Below are 19,217 nucleotides of genomic sequence, written 5' to 3'. Positions count from 1 at the left end.
GGGGGCCCGCCAAAGATCCTAGCCTGGGGGCCCGCTTCAGGATGTGGGGGCCATGCTCGAAATAATGAACGTCTCGTGAGAAAAAATGCAGGAAAACAGATTGGATCGGATTTTTAGACAGAAAATTGTTTATTAGAAACACTAACAAGTCCTTGCATAATTTTTGCATTGGGGCTCACGGTGCTGAAATACAAATCAGAAAAAGGATACATCTTTGAATAAACCTGACTTTTGAAGTAAGTAGATACCTAATAAAATAAAATAATATATATTTTTACATACCTAATAGGTACGTGAACTCGGGGGAGTGGCTTGGTGTACCTACAATTTACACGGCCTCACACTGTATTTATATTTATTTACAGTTGCTTACCATTACCATTAATTTAGTTTTCTTAACATCTATGGGACAATAGTATTGACTTTTTTATAATTTGTTTTATCTTGACGAATTAAAAATAAATCATTAATTTTTGTTTTAAATCGACAATAGATACTTACCTAAAAAGTAAAATTTATTTTTCCCGCAATCTCGATCAATGACCATATTATGCTCCACCAAAAACATGGTCGACTCATCGCAGGCGCACCCTCAGGTTATCTTGCAGGCCTTGCGGCTAGTAAAAGCATAGCTATGTACAGTGCAAACCAAGTCGAATCTCACCAGTTACCGCAAGCTGCCACTGGATACCGCGGTCTAGTGGCAACTGGCGGTTCGTGTAGCCGGCCCTTATTGTATCTACAAGCGCAGCTGGTTTTTAGGCCACATGATCAATCAGAAAACATGTCAAAACAAAATAAAAAGACAAAAGTGCTAACTCTGAATCAACCATATAGGTAGATAATCCAGAATGGATAGATATTTCTGGACCTCAAACTTGAGAGAAGCTTGAACGATGTAAACGTAGAAAAAATATGCCGAGAAAAGATTAGACTTCGATTTCGTTTCAAGTACCTAGACATTTTGTTATCGAGAGGGCCCACGAGATGCTCCAATCGGCCCCCTGTCTACTTAAGAGTCGGCCGTCGGGAGCTAGGACGATTTGGCGCCGTAACAATTGGACGCCATGCAATTCGAAAATAAATAGACGTTAGGTACTTACAGGTGCTATAAAAAATATTTGGTACTGTTCGGTTATACGGAATACAGCGGAAAACGCATTTTGAAAATAGCTGATAAACTGGATTATTTGTTCCGTATTATGTATTCCGTATAACCGAACAGTACCAAATATTTAATAATAATATGTATATTTAAATTATTATATTATGTTTTAATAGTTGGTGAGAATTTAAATATGCACACGTAAATAATGATTTAATCGTGCATATGTTAAAGTTCCAACGAAAAAATAGATTTTTATTTTTATATAAAGCCTTAGGCACGGTAATTCTCAATCCGCAATAAAAATATTATGTTAAGAGTAAAATGAATTAAAACTACTAAATAGTAGAAACTGATTAAAATTCCTCGTCTACATTCTGTTTACGTGTCTACGACAGTGCGGCGTCCAATTGTCCTGGCGTACAGTTGTCCCATTCCAGCCGTCGGGACCTGGCTTTGAACTTAGTCGTCCTTTGCGTGGTATATAGTGTTTAGATACATAACTACCGTTGGAATGTTCATATTGTGCTGAGATGACAGTGAAAGATGAAGATTATGTATTATTTTCCATGATTTGAAAATAAAACCATGAAAAAACTTTTAACAATTCGACGCATGCGCCAAGCCGGCGTTGCTATCGAATTCCGGACAATGTTGTGCGCATGTCGCAGCAGTAATATTATATTTTTCGCGTAGCCCGAACACTGCCGGGCACTCACTCACTGCTAGGGGAAGATTCGATGCAATGGAAGGAGGCTGCGCCATTAAATTTATTCAAAAGCCCAGACAAAACATCCATGGAAGAACATGAGATATTGAGAGATTTTAACTGGAGTTCAGGTAAGTGAACTTATATAAAAATAATCTATTTCTAATGTTATTTAGGTAGAATTTATAAAAATAGGAGATGGAGTAAAAAGTAAAACGTCATCTTGCATCTCAGGATGGATGCTGGCATTTATGTCTCCGATTTTCTATATATTTTTTACCTACGATGTATTTATTTTTATAATGAAACATATTATTCGACAAACGTTTTTATCAAGTTCATTTAAAAGTGCGTAGGTAACGGATGTATTCGAGCTGAATATTTTATTGCGATAAAAATATATTGATAGGTATATAAACTACACTATCCTTAATACATATTTTTATTAAGTCCTAAAATATTATAACACTCATAGTATTATAATCAATTGCTATATTTTTTGAGAAGAAATATAACTCGCGCTCAAAATAAATTCAAATTAAGAAGTATCATACAAATTGCCCATGTAGGTATCTACGTACTTTTTTTAAATTTCCGAAAGTAACATGAGCCAAATTATTATTTTACTAGACTTTTTAGATTAATTTCCACTGAATACTATACACAGAGTGGTGCGTGAAACATGTTATTTTTTGTACAGTAGATTATAACTCTTACTTCTTTATTTATTAATAATATTATTGGGAAGGTGTACCACTTTCCGAGTAAATTATTCCGATGAATTAATATTCACGGTAAGCTGTCAATAATAATATTGCTGTAGAGCCTGTAGATGTTTAAAAGTATTATTAATAAGATTCGAGAAGGTATTCTTATTCCACGGAATGCCCATCGCTTACGCTACGGCCTACGCTACGCCGTAGCGCGCCAAATTTATTAGTCGGTTCGTTACTTCGCGTAGATCAGGTGTATTAAGATTTAATGATCATGTATGTAATTATAATATGTTTATATCAAATTGACAACACACTGCACCTAGACACCTACATACAGTTGCGGATTATCGCACAAGCAAATAATAAAATGTCAAAGAGCAGGCAAGGGCAACCTGCGGCCTAAATGAAGATTTTTTGCGGCCCAAGGCCCATTTGAAGTTTTCAGCTTTCTATATTTTTCATTTTGGTATTCATATAAAATAGATATAAAATCCTTCGTAACAAAACTCAAACTTTATGAAAATCAATTACGGTCAAATAATTCAATTTCAAAAAATTCAATTTAATTCATTTCCCATTATTAATTAAATGACTTTAATAGAGACCGTAAAGATTTTTTTAAATATTCTAACGAAGTCACAAAATTAATTAAAGAATTCGATACCAGATTTGCATTTATGCAAAAGTATGAAGAACTGTTCAAAATATTCTTAACTCCGTTTAACGTGGAGGTGGAATCAGCGCCTCCAAATTTGCAAATGGAGCTTATAGAACTGCAATCAAGCATAGAGTTAAAGTGCATGTTCGAAGGGAATAAACTTGAGCTTTATCAGAAATATATCCTCGAAGATATGATTCCAAAATTAAAACGACTGGCAATGTGCATTACAGAAGCATTTGAGACTTACATATCGCTGGGAATCGTTCTTTTCCGAAGTGTCGCAGCAGGTTGCTCGATGAAAACATGACCAATCAACTGCGATGCGCATCGGCTAAATTACCAATCGATATGAAAAAGATACCAAACAATATACAAAAACAAGTGTCACATTAATTATAGGGTTATATAATATTTTGAATAAGTTCTTTGTCTTATTTTTTATATGTGTGGTTCAGTAGTATTTATTTGGCTCACCCGTTTATTTAAGGGGCTTTTATTTATTACCTACATATTATTATTCTTCAATAAAATATTTCATTAAATGAGAAATTATATAATTAAAAAAAAACTTCAGAAACTATTAAAAAATCTAGAAAAAGTTGGATTAAGGACTCGAACACACATCTTCCACTTTCCGGATGAGTGGTCTAGCCTTCAAGCTATCGACCCCTTATGATTCATGCTAATTATTTATAATAACTACGTTTATCTGAGATATTTTAAATGCCTTAATTCCTTTAAAATGGAGGAATTCAATGTGAAATATTTTTGAAGAAGAAAATAATATTGCAACGAAAGGTGTTTTCTTTATTTTTTTCTTCTTTTTATTACTCCAACGGGCCAGGGGACCAATGACAGCAGTGTAATAGTAGTCGTATTGAAACAATCACAGATGCACGCGAGAAATTCGTTTTATTGTGTTTAAATACACAATCTCCTAATGCATCCGCTGTATTGTGAGCTCATCGGGAATCGAACCGAAAGCCCCCGGATAAGAACGTGTCTTTTTTATCGTACAAGTTTATTGAGTAATAAATATCAATCTCTACCAATTAACTATTTTTGTTGTGGTCACGAAAGATAAGATAGATAATATATATATATAATACTCGTATATCTGATCTGATAGTCTTGTTTTGGATATTATATCAGATAGGGGACGCATGCAGGTTCAAGGACCCTTCGTTATTACGAGAGTCAGTGCTGGTTCTGGGTACGTTGCGGCCCGAGTCACTGACAAGTGAGGAGGCCCCGTTATGAACATAAACAATAAACAGCCAGCAATACGTTAAAAGGACTACATAATATTTCAATATTTGATTTATTTTTACGCTCGAATTGTGATAGGTATATGTATACTGTCCAAAAACAAGATCTAGTCGATAACCAGAAGTCGCTGTAGTCGACTAAACAGGGGGGCTTGTTAGTTCACAGTTTTAACACGTGGTCAAGAAGTTCTTGTTTGATAGTACACCATTTTTTATGGTTATGGTACTCTCTGACGATGTAATTGCCTCATCTGCTTTATGAAAAACCGCTACTGAGAGAGCATATATTTTAGGTTAGGCCGATGAAAAATTGGCAGTTTTGTGAGGTTTCCTTGCAAATCATCAGGACGTGTCAATGACAACCAAATATATTGCATAATAGAAGAAGAGTCCTTCTATCACAATCGCTTTTGATAGAAAATGTGGTTCTTGTCTGTTTAGTAGAAGCTAAAGGCAAACAAATTTTGAAAATAGCCGATATACTGGATTATTTGTTAGATTAGGTCAGGGGTAGTCAACCTTGTCCCTACCACCCACTAGTGGATGTTCCAGCTTTCATGGTGGGCGGTAGGGGTTTATTTCCAAAAGAGGAGACCTTCATTTGTTCCTTACAAAACTTGAGCCAGATATCGAGTATTTAGTTTCGCAGCATCAGCCCAAGGGATCTCCTTAATAATTTGATTAATTAAGTGTAATTGCACCAGACTTCATGCTTCTGTGTATGCAAAGTATAAATAAAAAGATAGATTTAACTACAGTAAGTTGTTTTATAAAGATTTATTCTGTCAAACTTAGCGAAAGTCTGACATAAAGTAAAGTAAATCACCATTACTGTGGTACCGGTGGGCGGTTAGAAGAATTTAATACTAACAGAGATACAGCAGTGGGCGGTAGATATAAAAAGGTTTACTTCCCCTGGGTTAGGTTACGTTATATTAGGTTGTCATTCTTGAATTCATGAATTTTACCAAAATCGCCAATGAAAATTTCCGCTGTTCCCGCCTGGCTTCCAGTAAAGAGACTTGTCCCGAAAATGTTCCAGTGTGTCATAAATAACCATAAGTACCATTTTTATGTCCAACAATCTTCCAAGGTCCTCGGTGTGTATGACACCCTACTCTATCCTTTTTAGGCCCCCTATTTATAGCAGGCCTTCTTCGCCATCTTTGACGATAATCAACTTTTTTCTTAACGGCCCACGTGCTCGTCGTAGGTCAAAATTGAGTTTTTACTGTATTTTCAAACCATGATCCTGGACACTCCTTAAACGTTGTAACAACTTTGACAAGAATTAGGCATGTTATTATTCGAAAAATCGGCAAGATTAACACATTTGAAGATGATTCTAAAGATACTTATTATAAGCTATGTCTTTGACCATTCAAGTGTGATAAACATCTTATGAATAATGATTGCTTTATAATAATTATTGACCTAAGAATAAGGTAGTGTTTTTTTGAAATACGCCATTTCTTTTGTCATTCCCCAGTGGTTAAGCTACAACATACGGCCGTAGCCATAAATTGACAAACTATAATTGAAGTAGGGAGTAAAATGATATTGACGCGCGTGTTTGAACATGTACCGTTTAAAAAAAATAAAAAAAAATTCGGTTAGGTACATGTTCAAACACGCGCGTTAACATAATTTTACTCCCTACTTTAATTATAGTTTGTCATTTTATGGCTACGGCCGTATGTTGTAGCTTAACCACTAGGGAATGACAAAAGAAATGGCGTATTTCAAAAAAACACTACCTTATTCTTAGGTCAATAATTATTATAAAGCAATCATTATTCATAAGATGTTTATCACACTTGAATGGTCAAAGACATAGCTTATAATAAGTATCTTTAGAATCATCTTCAAATGTGTTAATCTTGCCGATTTTTTGAATAATAAAATGCCTAATTCTTGTCAAATTTGTTACAACGTTTAAGGAGTGTCCAGGATCATGGTTTTAAAATACAATAAAAACTCAATTTTGACCTTCGACGAGCATGTCCCCCCTTAACATTCCTTATTTGTCCAATTAGCCCCATTCGTACCAAGACCGACCTTGCATACAAAGTAAAAGATTTATCACATAATTTATAACTGTAATTCATTTTTATAAAAATAAATTTGTAGTAATAATTTACGGTTGTAATGACGCGTCATCTTTATGTTGCTAAAATGTAACAATATGATTGACCGGGCACATAAATAATATAATCTGCTTTTATTATTATCAGTGCAAGGATGTTACGTTATAGTACACCCATCTATCTAATCGTAATTTTAATAAACCATAAAATATGTTTTGTTTTAATAATATTTTGTATTCAAGTAGTTTGTTATAAAAGATAAGTAGATACATACATCAAATACATATTTTCAAACCTAAAAGGTTCGAATTCGATGCCTATATAGACATTAATGTTTAAAGTACTTTTTATAAATATTATAATATCTTTCTTCTATGTACCAGGTATTTACCAGCAATAAACTTCATTATGGAGTAGTGCCAGAGTGATCGTATGTAGTCGTGGTTGAAATGCTCGAAATGACCGGAGCACGGCTCAGGTTCGTGAAATCCTCGAGAACAGCGAGCCGCTTCGGAAAATCCTTGATTCACAAATGATTTTATTGGTTGAGTATCTCAGTGAATTGGGTGCAAGCACCGTACAACCTAGGTATTTGGATGTTGTGGATTTGTCCAGCGTTTGAAATGGAAAATTTTAGGAACCGGAGCGCTTTATAATTTTACGAAAATATTAACCTAGTTATCAAATAATTGTAAGTGTTATATGGCATATTTAGCTCAAACGATCAAATTATTTTTTACACGAGACGGAGAGATATTTTGGGGATCTTAGAACCGTAACGGCGCTCCGGCCTGATAATGGCCCGTACAGTATATAGGTACCTAAGAATATGCGAACCAATGATGAACGACCAAATAATTGGAACTAGTAAACTTTCGAAATAGTGACGTTAAACCAATTTACTTTAATGTTTATCAACACATAAGTAAAAATAAGTACTTACCACCCGTCATAAAGATTACATTCATTGCTTTGTTCCTAATATAACGATAATGGTTAATGTGCAGCAAGGTATGTTTGATTTTAGGAAAGAAACTGGATGTACCCCTATGAGTATGTTTAAAATATTATTGTACTAAATACTAAAATAATAAAAATTATATCTAAACTTTCCATAAATTGTGTTTTGGTTATCAAACTTTTGCAAATTATTTATAGTAGGCATCTACATAATACTATTTTCATGGTACTAAAGTAAAATTAATTCATAATACGCCTATTATAGTACCCAAGTAATACTAAAACACACTGGTACTCATTGGCGCACCCAGGGGGGGGGAGCAAGGGGCCCTGGCACCCCCCAAACATACAAATTATCAGAGTGATTTTAAACATTGAAATTGAAAGTCAATTAACTATACGTTAGGCTTAGACCAGTGATACTCAACCTGCGGCCCTTTAAGCTTTTATGTGCGGCCCGAAACACATTTATTATCAGGAATTTCGCATATCTTGAGATTCGTTTCGACTTTGACGCACAGATAGTGACACCCGAAGAGGATTGTCATTATGGTCCACATCAGATCTGGTATAAGAGTGTTGCTATTGCACACGATTAATTTAAAAAACACGCATAATTTTTAAAATCTCAAAATTCTTTTGTGAAAAAGGGGGTTTCATGATTTTTTTCGTCACACCAGTAGTGATGCGGCCCGCGTTACTTTACAAATATATATTTATTTGCCCGAAGAATAAAAAGGTTGGGTATCATTGGCTTAGACAAATAAAAGCACGGAAAAAAATGACTTGTAATTCTCCAGCACCCATTTTAGAAAAATTTCTTAGATTTTAATTTCCAACACAAAAATTTCGAAACACAATGTCAAAATATTATCGGTGTCCATCCGAATTCCGGAGTGGTGTACGTCATGTCTGGGGAGGGCTGACAGGACTTTAGCCTGGGGGCCGGGCTGTGGGGGGCCCGGCGTGTCGGGTTGACCAGATAAGTGAGATAAACACAGATGCTAAATTAGCGAAAAGTTTAACAGAAAATAATATGTAACCACAGGTTTGCAATTTGCAAGTGCAGTTCATAAAACGGCCACTAGTTATAAACTACATAAAAAACAGTCTTTTAAAAGTTACGTTGTTTGGAAGCCTGTGTGAAGATATGGAAGATAATAATTAGGTATATCTCATTTCTATAATATTGTGAAGTGTGCTGGCTATCTCGCGTTATCTCATGATTGAAAAGTTGTTTGAACCCAAAAAAGAGATTGCAATTGAATGATAACTTTACTGTTAAACCTGTGAGATGTCCGGAGTTCCAGCGGCTAGCTCAGGTGTCCATCGAACCCCGGATTCACAAAAAAGGGGATATTTTAAATTGAGGAGAAATTAAATGTAACCACGTCTGTCTCGTGCGTAACTTGGTATTATCTTATATTTTAAATTTTCTTTACAGGTTTATATATTTTTTTTTTACAATAAGTTTCGCAGGTCCGTACATGTTGGAAAAGGGACGCTTACCGACTTTCTTTTTTTCATTTCAAATTCCTCGTACTCACGCCGACCAGCAAAAAGGACTCTCGTGATTGGCCAAATCTGATGGCATAATCCTTTTGATTTGACGAATCACAAGGACCACCTCGGCGCAGGCGCGCGGAGATTTTACCGTTGCGTAATGCGCGGCAAAATTTATTATATTTGAACTTATATTTAGTCTTAAAATTATCTCTTTCATCCATCATCATTTATACTATAAAATCTATCTTAATTACACCTCCGCCCAGTAAGTGATTTGCACGCACCGGACGAAGGCCTTCACTCATAAATAAAATATTAACGTAGTTGAGCAGGGAACCAGATCAGGTGTTTTATTCAATTTTTTATAGAGATCAGGGTTGCGGTTCGGCCCGTCTTTTATTCAATAATCAACAAAAGCCTGTTGATAACAGGTATGTGCCACCTGCCTATTCGATTGAATTTTTTTTTAAATCGATAGATTCGAATCAATCAATGCAAAGACCAGCATTCGCCGATTCAAAAAGACAAAGTGAAAGCATTCATAAAAAATATTGTAGCTGTGGTAATCAAAAATACAAAAAAAAAGTAAGTTCGACATGTTTCCACTTTTAAATGATTTGAGTTAATATTGAATCAAACAAATATTTATTTACTGAACACTTACATGATTTATTAATACACTTTTCACATTATATCGAAGACCTCGATTTTACAAATGTAAAAATTGATAGAATTATCATGAAACAAAAATTTCAGAGTGAAACCCTTCTTCAATGTTGGTTGAATCGAAGTGAAGGATATAATATGTTGTCAAGCAAAGCAATGCAAGTACTGCTGCCATTAGTAACATCATATTTATGCAAAACAGGATTTTCTGCATTAGCTGCAATGAAATTCAAATATCGAGCCCGTTTAGTAGTATAAGAAGAGCTACGAGTAGCACTCTCCCTCACTCCTTAGTGACATCTAGATTTGATAAACTTTGTGAAAATTAACAAGCACATCCATCGCATTAAAAAAAATTGATTTAAAAATTAAATAAAAAAAATATAATATACCTATAGAACCTTGGTTATTGTTTTGACAATTACGTGTTTTTCATTTTTTGTATTAATACATTTTTTACTATTTAAAAATGTGTCTGTATCATTGTATAATATAAAGGGGGGAAGCGCCAAGATTATATTTTTTTAAAGGGGTGTAGTAACATAAAGTTTACAGTGTACGATATTCAAATGGATATGTTAAATAGCAAAAGTTAGTAATTAAAAATAACAATCAATAATTATGTCTAGTTGTATTTTTGGTACGTATTTCCACAATATCAATTGAGAATGTCCTAAGGACGAAACCGGTCTACTTAACTATAATTGTGGAAACAAGTACGAAAAAATAACTAACATAAGTGTTTGTTATTTCTAATATACTTACTTAATGTCTTTCCATAAGTGAAAAAAATTAATAACCGCAAAACTTAGCATAACTAACGTTCCCAGTTATTAAATATAATAAGGTGTGTAGGTTTTCCGCATTTCTGTTTGTGTATGGTAATTAAACAAATGCCTTGATATAGTAAATTAAATATGTGTTGGGTCACTAGTGTGGTGTTCGATGTGTAGGTTGAGGATGATGATAATGAAGTCTTCGATGTAGCAGGGTGAGATTTATTAGCAGCGTATCGGTACTGTAGTATATTATACAATGATAGTTACGAGCTAGGTACTTGGATTCGAGTGACATCTAGATAAATTATTCTTCATTATTTATACAAAATAAAGTAACACAGTAACATTAAATTCTGGTACATAATCATATTAGACTAATTATAGAGTCAGCGTTTTAAATCGAGTAGTTTGTGAAATATTATTTATTATTACAGTCGTAAGAAAATATTGATACACCCCTGTTACAGGCGGGCTTCTCCCGGTGTAAAATAATCATTTAGTAGCTCAAGTCGAAACGTAACCCTGACCTCTAGAAACGGCTTCATAAAACATCTAATCTGATTCCTTGCTCAACCACGTAAGTATTTTTTTTTTAATTTAAAAAGTATAAATGATGATGGATGAAAGCGATAATTTTAAGACTAAATATAAGTATTTAAATATAATAAATTTTGCCGCGCTTGTCGGCAACGTCCAAATTTCGACGCGCCTGCGCCAGGGTGGTCCTCGTGATTCGCCGAATCAAAGATCACGCGATAAAATTTGGCCAATCACGAGAGTCCTTTTTGCTGGAATGGCGTGGGTACGCGAGATTTGAAAAAAGAAAAGAAAAGGCAGTAAGCGTCCCCTTTCCGATAGGTACGGACCTGACGACTACAACTGTAAAAATCCCAAATATAATTTGTAAAACTAAAAATTAAGAAAATGTAAAATATAAACAATATCACGTTACGAGAACTAAGGTCCGTGTTTTATTTACACTCCAACCGTTTGAACATCTTTTTTTTTGTGAATCCGGGGTTCGATGGACACCTGAGCTAGCCGCTGGAACCCCGGGGATCTCAATGGCGCCTGGCAACATGGGGCGTGAAGAATCGCATTAATTCTTCCGAACCCGCGAAATAAAATTTACGCCCGCGAACGCTAAATAAAAGTTGACGATCCAGGAGCCGGAACAACCAAGAAATGGTTAACTAAAAAGCGGACTCTGACGTAACCCTTATCGAAGAAGAAGTGCTGTCTCCAACATCAAACCGGGAGGGCCCTCTGGTGTTCGAAGACAGTCCACATACGGAGCTGACCGCGCCTAGCGTCGTGCTGGAGACCGTAGCACCAGCGCGTCTCCAGTACGACGAATGGCTGCACAAATCCCACCTATGGAGACCAGACACATCATCGACGGTATCCAGCGAGGAGGGCTCGTAGAGGCCACGGCCCACTCACGACGAAAAACGGCGAGCAAAATGCCGATTTTCCTAGGGTATCACTAACATGTGTACCCTAGTCGACCACGGGATGTTCGGTGAGGAGAGAAAAAGGAAACGCGAGGCTAGGGAGCCTCACAAGAGGGCTGAGAAGGCGCGCAAGCTGAGATGAATCGAAGAAGCTGTACGGGCGCAGGCTCAACCACGAGGAGATGAAGCAGGACCAGTCGCCAACCCTCTAGTCAAGGGTGAACGCCGAGTTGCTGTTGGAAGTTTTAGTGTAAACAGTGTAGTTAAAAGTGAAGATAATAATCGTAAATATCCGGAAATTCTTCTAATTACGGATAAAAAGTTAATTAAGGACCTACTTTCTGAGCCCTATAATCTTAAGTTCGTTAGTAAGAAAAATGTACATTCTAGTTTTAAAAATAACGCTCCGCAAAGTGACGCCAATTCTTTCCGTTCAAATAAAGTAAATATGAATGAATTCGAAAACATTAACATTGAAAATCGCAAACAATTTTATAAACGGGAAAGACGATATTCTACAGTAGCGCGAAACCTGTCTCAAAGTTACGCCGTGTTAATAATTTGAATCCAAAGAGAAACGAGGAAAATAGTACACTACCGTCCCTATTATTTCTTTACAAATTACCAATCGTAAATTTAACACAGCGAAAACGGAACGGGAATAATAAGGCGTCACTCGACAAAGTGTTAGTTGTTATGTTAAATTTTAATAATAAGTTAAAATTAGGTATAAAAGGATGAAAGTAGAGATTGTATGCTTGTGATAAAAAAAAAAAAAAAAAAATGAGTCAATAAGCCGTAAATTTCTCAACGGGGTTTCAATAATAAAAAAAAAATAATAATAATAAAACGTGAGAGGCACCGTAAATCGGCGCGGCGCGCCTTTGGAATAGGATGTCGGGCGCGTAAAACGAAACAACAATTTTTTTTTAAATAAAATGGGTTTCACTAAAAATAAAGTTAACTACACAGTTTTAAGTGTACTGATTCAGAAATAAATATAATGAGAGGGTGGAATATTTCAATTTTTAATATCAATGTGATTTATACAGTCAATACAATGTTGCAAAATAATTATGGGTATTAGGGTAAAATATTAAATGTGATAGTAAGTACCATAAGTACAATGGGAAGATTTTATATAAAATTAGTAGCTATTTAATGTATGGGGTAGGAGCAATTAATAAAGTAAACTCGAATAAATTTAAAGTACAGGAAGTCTAATGAACGAATAAATTACTAAAGAAAGGGAAAGAATAAATACAGATGAAGACAATTTGGAAGCACAAAGGGAGCCACCTCTCGAAGTAAGCGCATCCAAAGGCAGCGTAGCCGAAAATTCATGATACCAAAGCTTGATGGTGTGGAGAGTGCGCACTCTCCTTTCTCGCGCAGGTTCATGGAGAGACTAGGGACGTGACGCCTGAAAGATATCGTGAAACAACAAGAGGTACTTCCGAAGTGTAACCATCTATAAAAAAAAAAAAAGAAAGGGAAAAGGATACTTATTGTAAACATCCATCCTATTACCTGTGGGAGAGCCGTGCCGCCGTCAACGAGCCTGGCCGTTGTACCGCTATACGATGCCTTGCCCGCAGTAATAGGAACAGATGGAGACACAGTACCTGTCCATCTATGAGGTGATACTCCAGAGACCAGCAGATCAGTGGAAAACTTTCCACAGAAAGATATCCGCTGCTCGGAACGAGCCTGGCTCAATAGTAACGCCACTACCACGCCCTGGTTGCAAAGGCAGACGACGCCAAACGAGGTACGCTCCTATTGCACCAGAAGAAGAAAAACATAACACGAAATAATAATTCCGAACGAGGGCCAAACGTCTACAAATGTAGCCCCTAGGAATACAAAAGAAAGATTGGAAAGCGCGAGAGTCAAAGACTGCAGCTTCGCGACCCCTCCGCTGACTAATAAAAACGAATAAAATAACAAGAAAACCTAATTAAAACAAAGTAACACAAAATAAATGTACTACACTGAAATTAAATCAAACTCTGACCTATTCAAAAGTATCGCGAAAGCATTGCTTTGAGCTGAAAATAATAATCCAAAATAAATATAGAAAATAATAAAAATAGAGCTAAAGTATAGAGTTTTATGTTAGAATAGTTAGATTGTAGTTGAATTTTTTTATATAAACTGTTATCATGCCATGTATTTAACGGATGAACAAGGAATTGGATGGGTGGCCGATGAGATCAGGGCATACCTTTCGACTTTAATCCAGATGGGGCGAATGATACACCCCTGTTACAGGCGGGCTTCTCCCGGTGTAAAATAATCATTTAGTAGCTCAAGTCGAAACGTAACCCTGACCTCTAGAAACGGCTTCATAAAACATCTAATCTGATTCCTTGCTCAACCACGTAAGTATTTTTTTTTTAATTTAAAAAGTATAAATGATGATGGATGAAAGCGATAATTTTAAGACTAAATATAAGTATTTAAATATAATAAATTTTGCCGCGCTTGTCGGCAACGTCCAAATTTCGACGCGCCTGCGCCAGGGTGGTCCTCGTGATTCGCCGAATCAAAGATCACGCGATAAAATTTGGCCAATCACGAGAGTCCTTTTTGCTGGAATGGCGTGGGTACGCGAGATTTGAAAAAAGAAAAGAAAAGGCAGTAAGCGTCCCCTTTCCGATAGGTACGGACCTGACGACTACAACTGTAAAAATCCCAAATATAATTTGTAAAACTAAAAATTAAGAAAATGTAAAATATAAACAATATCACGTTACGAGAACGAAGGACTGTGTTTTATTTACACTCCAACCGTTTGAAATTATTTTTTTTGTGAATCCGGGGTTCGATGGACACCTGAGCTAGCCGCAGGAACCCCGGGGATCTCAATATAATACTATGAAAAATGAATATTCGGCTAATACACCGTAATGGTATAATGTGCTGTGATATGATGTAATAATACAACGTCTCTAATTTCGTCAATCGACTTGCTGATCTAGCTAACTTGTATACTGTAAATGGATTCGCTGGGAATATATTACTGCAGAGTAATTTGATATCTTAAACAATAGATATTTGATATTACTCTGCAGCTACATATGTAATGGTCTATAAGTTCCAAAACGCCTCAATTAATCAATGATAGAGTTGGGATGATTATGAATCGCCAATGAAAACAATGTCTTTGTAATGAACCCTCGCTTCAACAGCAAAACTATTCTAACATATTATCACTTAGCTGAAAAATCAATACAAAAAGTGATAAATATGATGTTGTATTCAGATAGTTAAGTCTTTCACCGCTAAAGATGCGCCAGGGGCATGGCCATTAGATCTAATACTTTCCCTGCTGACGAGTTAATTACCACATTTAATTATCATGCTAATTGCTACATGCCACGCGTGTCTTTAGCAGTGACCGTGTTGTGTTAATTAACTAGTCAGCAGTGAATGAGTTTTAATTATCGCAGGATATGAACTGTCAGGCGTGATCTTTTTTAATGCGGGTCCAGAAGTGTCACGGCATAGCACTGCCAAACCAAATTTGGCATATTGACTTTGTATAATTTTTTTTTTTTTTTTTTAAAAGAAACTAGCAGAGATATAGCAAATACATAATTCAGACTAAACAAATGTCAAAGTGACATGATAGCAGCATTGCACATGTGTAACGGCTCTACACCTTTTATGCAGAATTGGCCCAAGTGATATCTGTGATATTCAGATCAAGATAAATAGCGGAAATGTGTTATCGTGTTAACTAGTTAGAATAAATAGTATAAGGGGAGTCCCCATTGTCCAATTTAGGCCAATACTAATTATTTCTAAATCATTTGTGTTTGAATAATACTTATTTTCTTTATAATTACAGAATGAAAACTCACTACATACAACTGCCGGATGAAAAGAAAACTACGACACAATTTTTCAAATATAAGTATTACTTCCTATTGCTACCCGTGATAATAGCAACGTTTTTGCTGCTGATTATAAACATCGGAGTAGAAATAACGTTTCAGTCGCACGAGATTCACTTTTCGTGGAACACTTACAACGGCAAGTATGTCGATCTTGACGAGCGAGGATTCTTCATCAAGACTGAAGGATGCACGATACCGGCGTTCGACGCCTTCGATCCTTCCATCCTCAAGTTTGTCCACCAAGTGAAACAGATACACTGTCACGATAAGAAAAATCCACCATTGATCAATTCCAATCACACGAGTCTGTGGATCGTAGAAGAATACCTCCGGAATTATGAAGTGTACAACAGAAGAAATCTGACATGCTGCTACCGACCGTTTTACCGGCCAGACGGCGAGGCCAGCACTTCAGATGACCGTTTCGAATACGTGAAACGGTGCACGGCTTTCATAGATTCCGTCAACATCGAACACGAATTCGTCAAAGTCGTGTGTTCATATAATGGATCAGAAATATATAAAGATTTTCATTCGTTTATAACTGTAGATGATAAAAATAGAAATATTAATAAACGCTCAAAGCTGAAGTACAATGTGCTCATTCTCGGAATCGATGCGGTATCGCGGTTAAATTTTCACCGGACCATGCCACAGACATTGAAATATTTACAAGAATTAGGCGCCGCAGAATTTAAGGGTTACAATAAAGTCGGCGACAACACGTACCCCAACCTCGTTCCGGTGCTGTCGGGACTGAGCGAGGAAGAATTCAACGCCGACTGTATCACCAGAAAGAATTCCACCTACGACGACTGTCCGCTGATCTGGAAAAAGTACAGCGAAGCCGGACACTTCACAGCATTCGCTGAGGATGCGGCGCATATAGCGCTCTTCAACTATCTTAAGAATGGCTTTTCCGGAAAGCCCACCGACTTCTATTGGAGGACTTTCGATTATCTAGCGGAGTCCGAAATAGGACACGAGAAACATTTAAACGCTAAGCTGTGCTTAGGACCGAGACTAGTGTTAGATGTTTTGCTTTCTTATATTTATAAATTTACAAAAACGCTCTCGAATAGCCAGTATTTCGGGTTCTTCTGGGAAACCAGTCTAACCCATGACTATTTAAACTATCCACTGTTAGGAGACGACAAATATTTCACTCTCCTGAAAAGAATGCGTCGTGAAGGCTTGCTCAACACAACAATCGTGGTAATGCTAAGCGACCACGGAATCCGCTGGGGAGAGATCCGGACCACCCACCAGGGTCGAATGGAAGAACGCCTGCCGTTTCTCTTCTTCATGCTACCCGACGCCTTCAAAGAGAGGTTTCCGCTCGCATCATCCAACCTTAGACGGAACACCAAAAGACTGACGACCCCGTTCGATCTTCACGAGACATTGCTGGACTTGTTGAATTTGAGCGAGATCGAAAATGACAAAATACGCCAAAAATCCATTGACCAATCGTATATCAATGCAAGAGGCATCAGCCTATTTCTCCCAGTCAACGAAAATCGCACATGCCGTTCGGCGGCTATCGCACCCCACTGGTGCACCTGCCACCAGACAAAGAAACTAGACATCAAGGATAAACAAGTATTAAACGTAGCCCAAATCATAGTCGAACATATCAACGGCTTATTGATAAATTATGCACAGTGTGCCAAACTTGAATTAAATCAAGTCATCGACGCGACGATCGGCCGGCCATCTGATTCGCTAGAAATGGGCGGTGTCGCTCACATCGTGCAAGACTACACGGTGATTGTGAAAACTAACCCCGGCCGAGCCATGTTCGAGGCGACGGTTCGGAACACGGCCAGCGGCTGGAACGTCACCGGCACCGTGAGTCGGATAAACCTCTACGGCAAGCAAAGCTACTGCGTCGACAACTTCCACTTGAAACTATACTGTTACTGTGATAGCCCATTTTCCAAATATAAAATATTTAGATAATAATTATACATATGTAGTAGCTCGATTGCCAAATATAAAATATCATATTTTGTTAAGATTGCGTATGCATTAATTATTTATGTATTATTATTACCGTAAATTTACAGTTAGAATGACAAATTTGATACTGAAGATTGAAGTGCAATTATAAATTCTATATAACCGTTTTCCAACATACAGTAAATGAGGTCCTGTTCTCAAATGAGGCCATTATCAATATTCTCCAGGTTTATAAATGTTAAAGATACATAATTTAGACAACAGAATAGATACCTACTAATTAGAAAGGTATGTTTCTGAGGTGTTGCAAATAATGTATGGTCAATAAATGAATGCCGCATTATTAAAGCTTGTGAATTATTCAATGTTATAAACATACCACATAAGCATGAAGTTCGATAGTTTTGACAGAAAATATGACATAGTTAGAGCGACGCCGAACGAGACAAAACGATGCAATAGGCTTAATGTAAGAGCAGTCAGAAATAATAATGGTAACTATAAATAAATATGGCCTATGTAATTCGTGCGCCGTTGAAGAAATCACAATATATACGCAATTTCAAGGTTAAGCTGTTCCACTATAAGAGAACAAGTCAGGCCAAAACATTCATATTATACATGTTACAAAAATAATATTTTATACATAGTAGTCCATTGAATGTTATCCTGCAGTAGAACTAACTCGCTTTGAATTTGGTTAATTATGCACGCATTAATAATTGGTTTGTGGTGATCTTAAAATAATTGCTCGTAGTTTATTTTGTCATTTTATTATACGTCTCCTGTAAACTTAATCTTCCTATTCGAAACAGAAACAACTTTTTACATACACCTCCAAATTTTACTTGGATTAAAAAAAAAAACATGATATTGTCAATTTCATCATCATCGTCAGGGGCGCGACAACCCGGTGTGGGTCCTGGCCTCCTCCAACAGCTCCCTCCACCTGTCCCTGTCCAGTGTGGCCGCTTTCCAATTCGGTACCCCCAGAATACGGCAGTCACTGGCAGCTCCATCCATCCAGCGAATCTTTGGCCTGCCTCTTCTTCTACGCCCTATTGGATTGCTGGACATCACTCTCTTTGCTGATTCATTGTCATTCATACGGTGCACATGACCTAGCCATCGCAGTCTCCCAATCTTAATTGATTGAACTGCGCTGCAATCTTCGTACAGCCCGTAAAGCTCAGCATTATATCTTCTCCTCCAATTGGTGCCGTCCCTGATCGGTCCATATATACGGCGGAGAATTTCTCTTTTAAAAATGTTTAGGGCTCGTTCATTTCTCAGAGTTAATGTCCAAGTTTCCGATGCGTAGGTGAGCACTGACTTTACAAGTGTCTTGTAAAGAGTGCTTTTAGTTCGGCGAGATAGTATGCGGGACTTAAAATGTCTTAACAGGCCAAAGTAGCATTTATTCGCAGACATGATTATCT

The 19,217-nt window shown here is 36.7% G+C and overlaps 2 protein-coding genes across 2 annotated transcripts in view; one reads left to right on the top strand and one right to left on the bottom strand.

The window, feature by feature from the left end:
* Positions 1–19,217, bottom strand: part of LOC147066298 (protein O-glucosyltransferase 2-like) — a 218,508-nt gene that overhangs the window by 118,260 nt on the left and 81,031 nt on the right. The window lies entirely within an intron of this gene.
* On the top strand, positions 1,776–18,123 carry LOC147066303 (uncharacterized). The gene is made up of 2 exons (XM_085956017.1): positions 1,776–1,945; positions 15,768–18,123. Exon 2 carries the CDS (start codon positions 15,769–15,771, stop codon positions 17,776–17,778), a length of 2,010 nt encoding a protein of 669 aa, XP_085812143.1. The 5' UTR covers positions 1,776–1,945; position 15,768; the 3' UTR covers positions 17,779–18,123.

Source organism: Rhyacophila brunnea, unplaced genomic scaffold, assembly GCF_057557595.1.
Source record: "Rhyacophila brunnea isolate RB1 unplaced genomic scaffold, BYU_Rbru_1.0 scaffold_5, whole genome shotgun sequence".
NCBI classification, from domain to species: Eukaryota; Metazoa; Arthropoda; class Insecta; order Trichoptera; family Rhyacophilidae; genus Rhyacophila; species Rhyacophila brunnea.
This window is presented reverse-complemented; position numbering and strand designations above follow the sequence as displayed.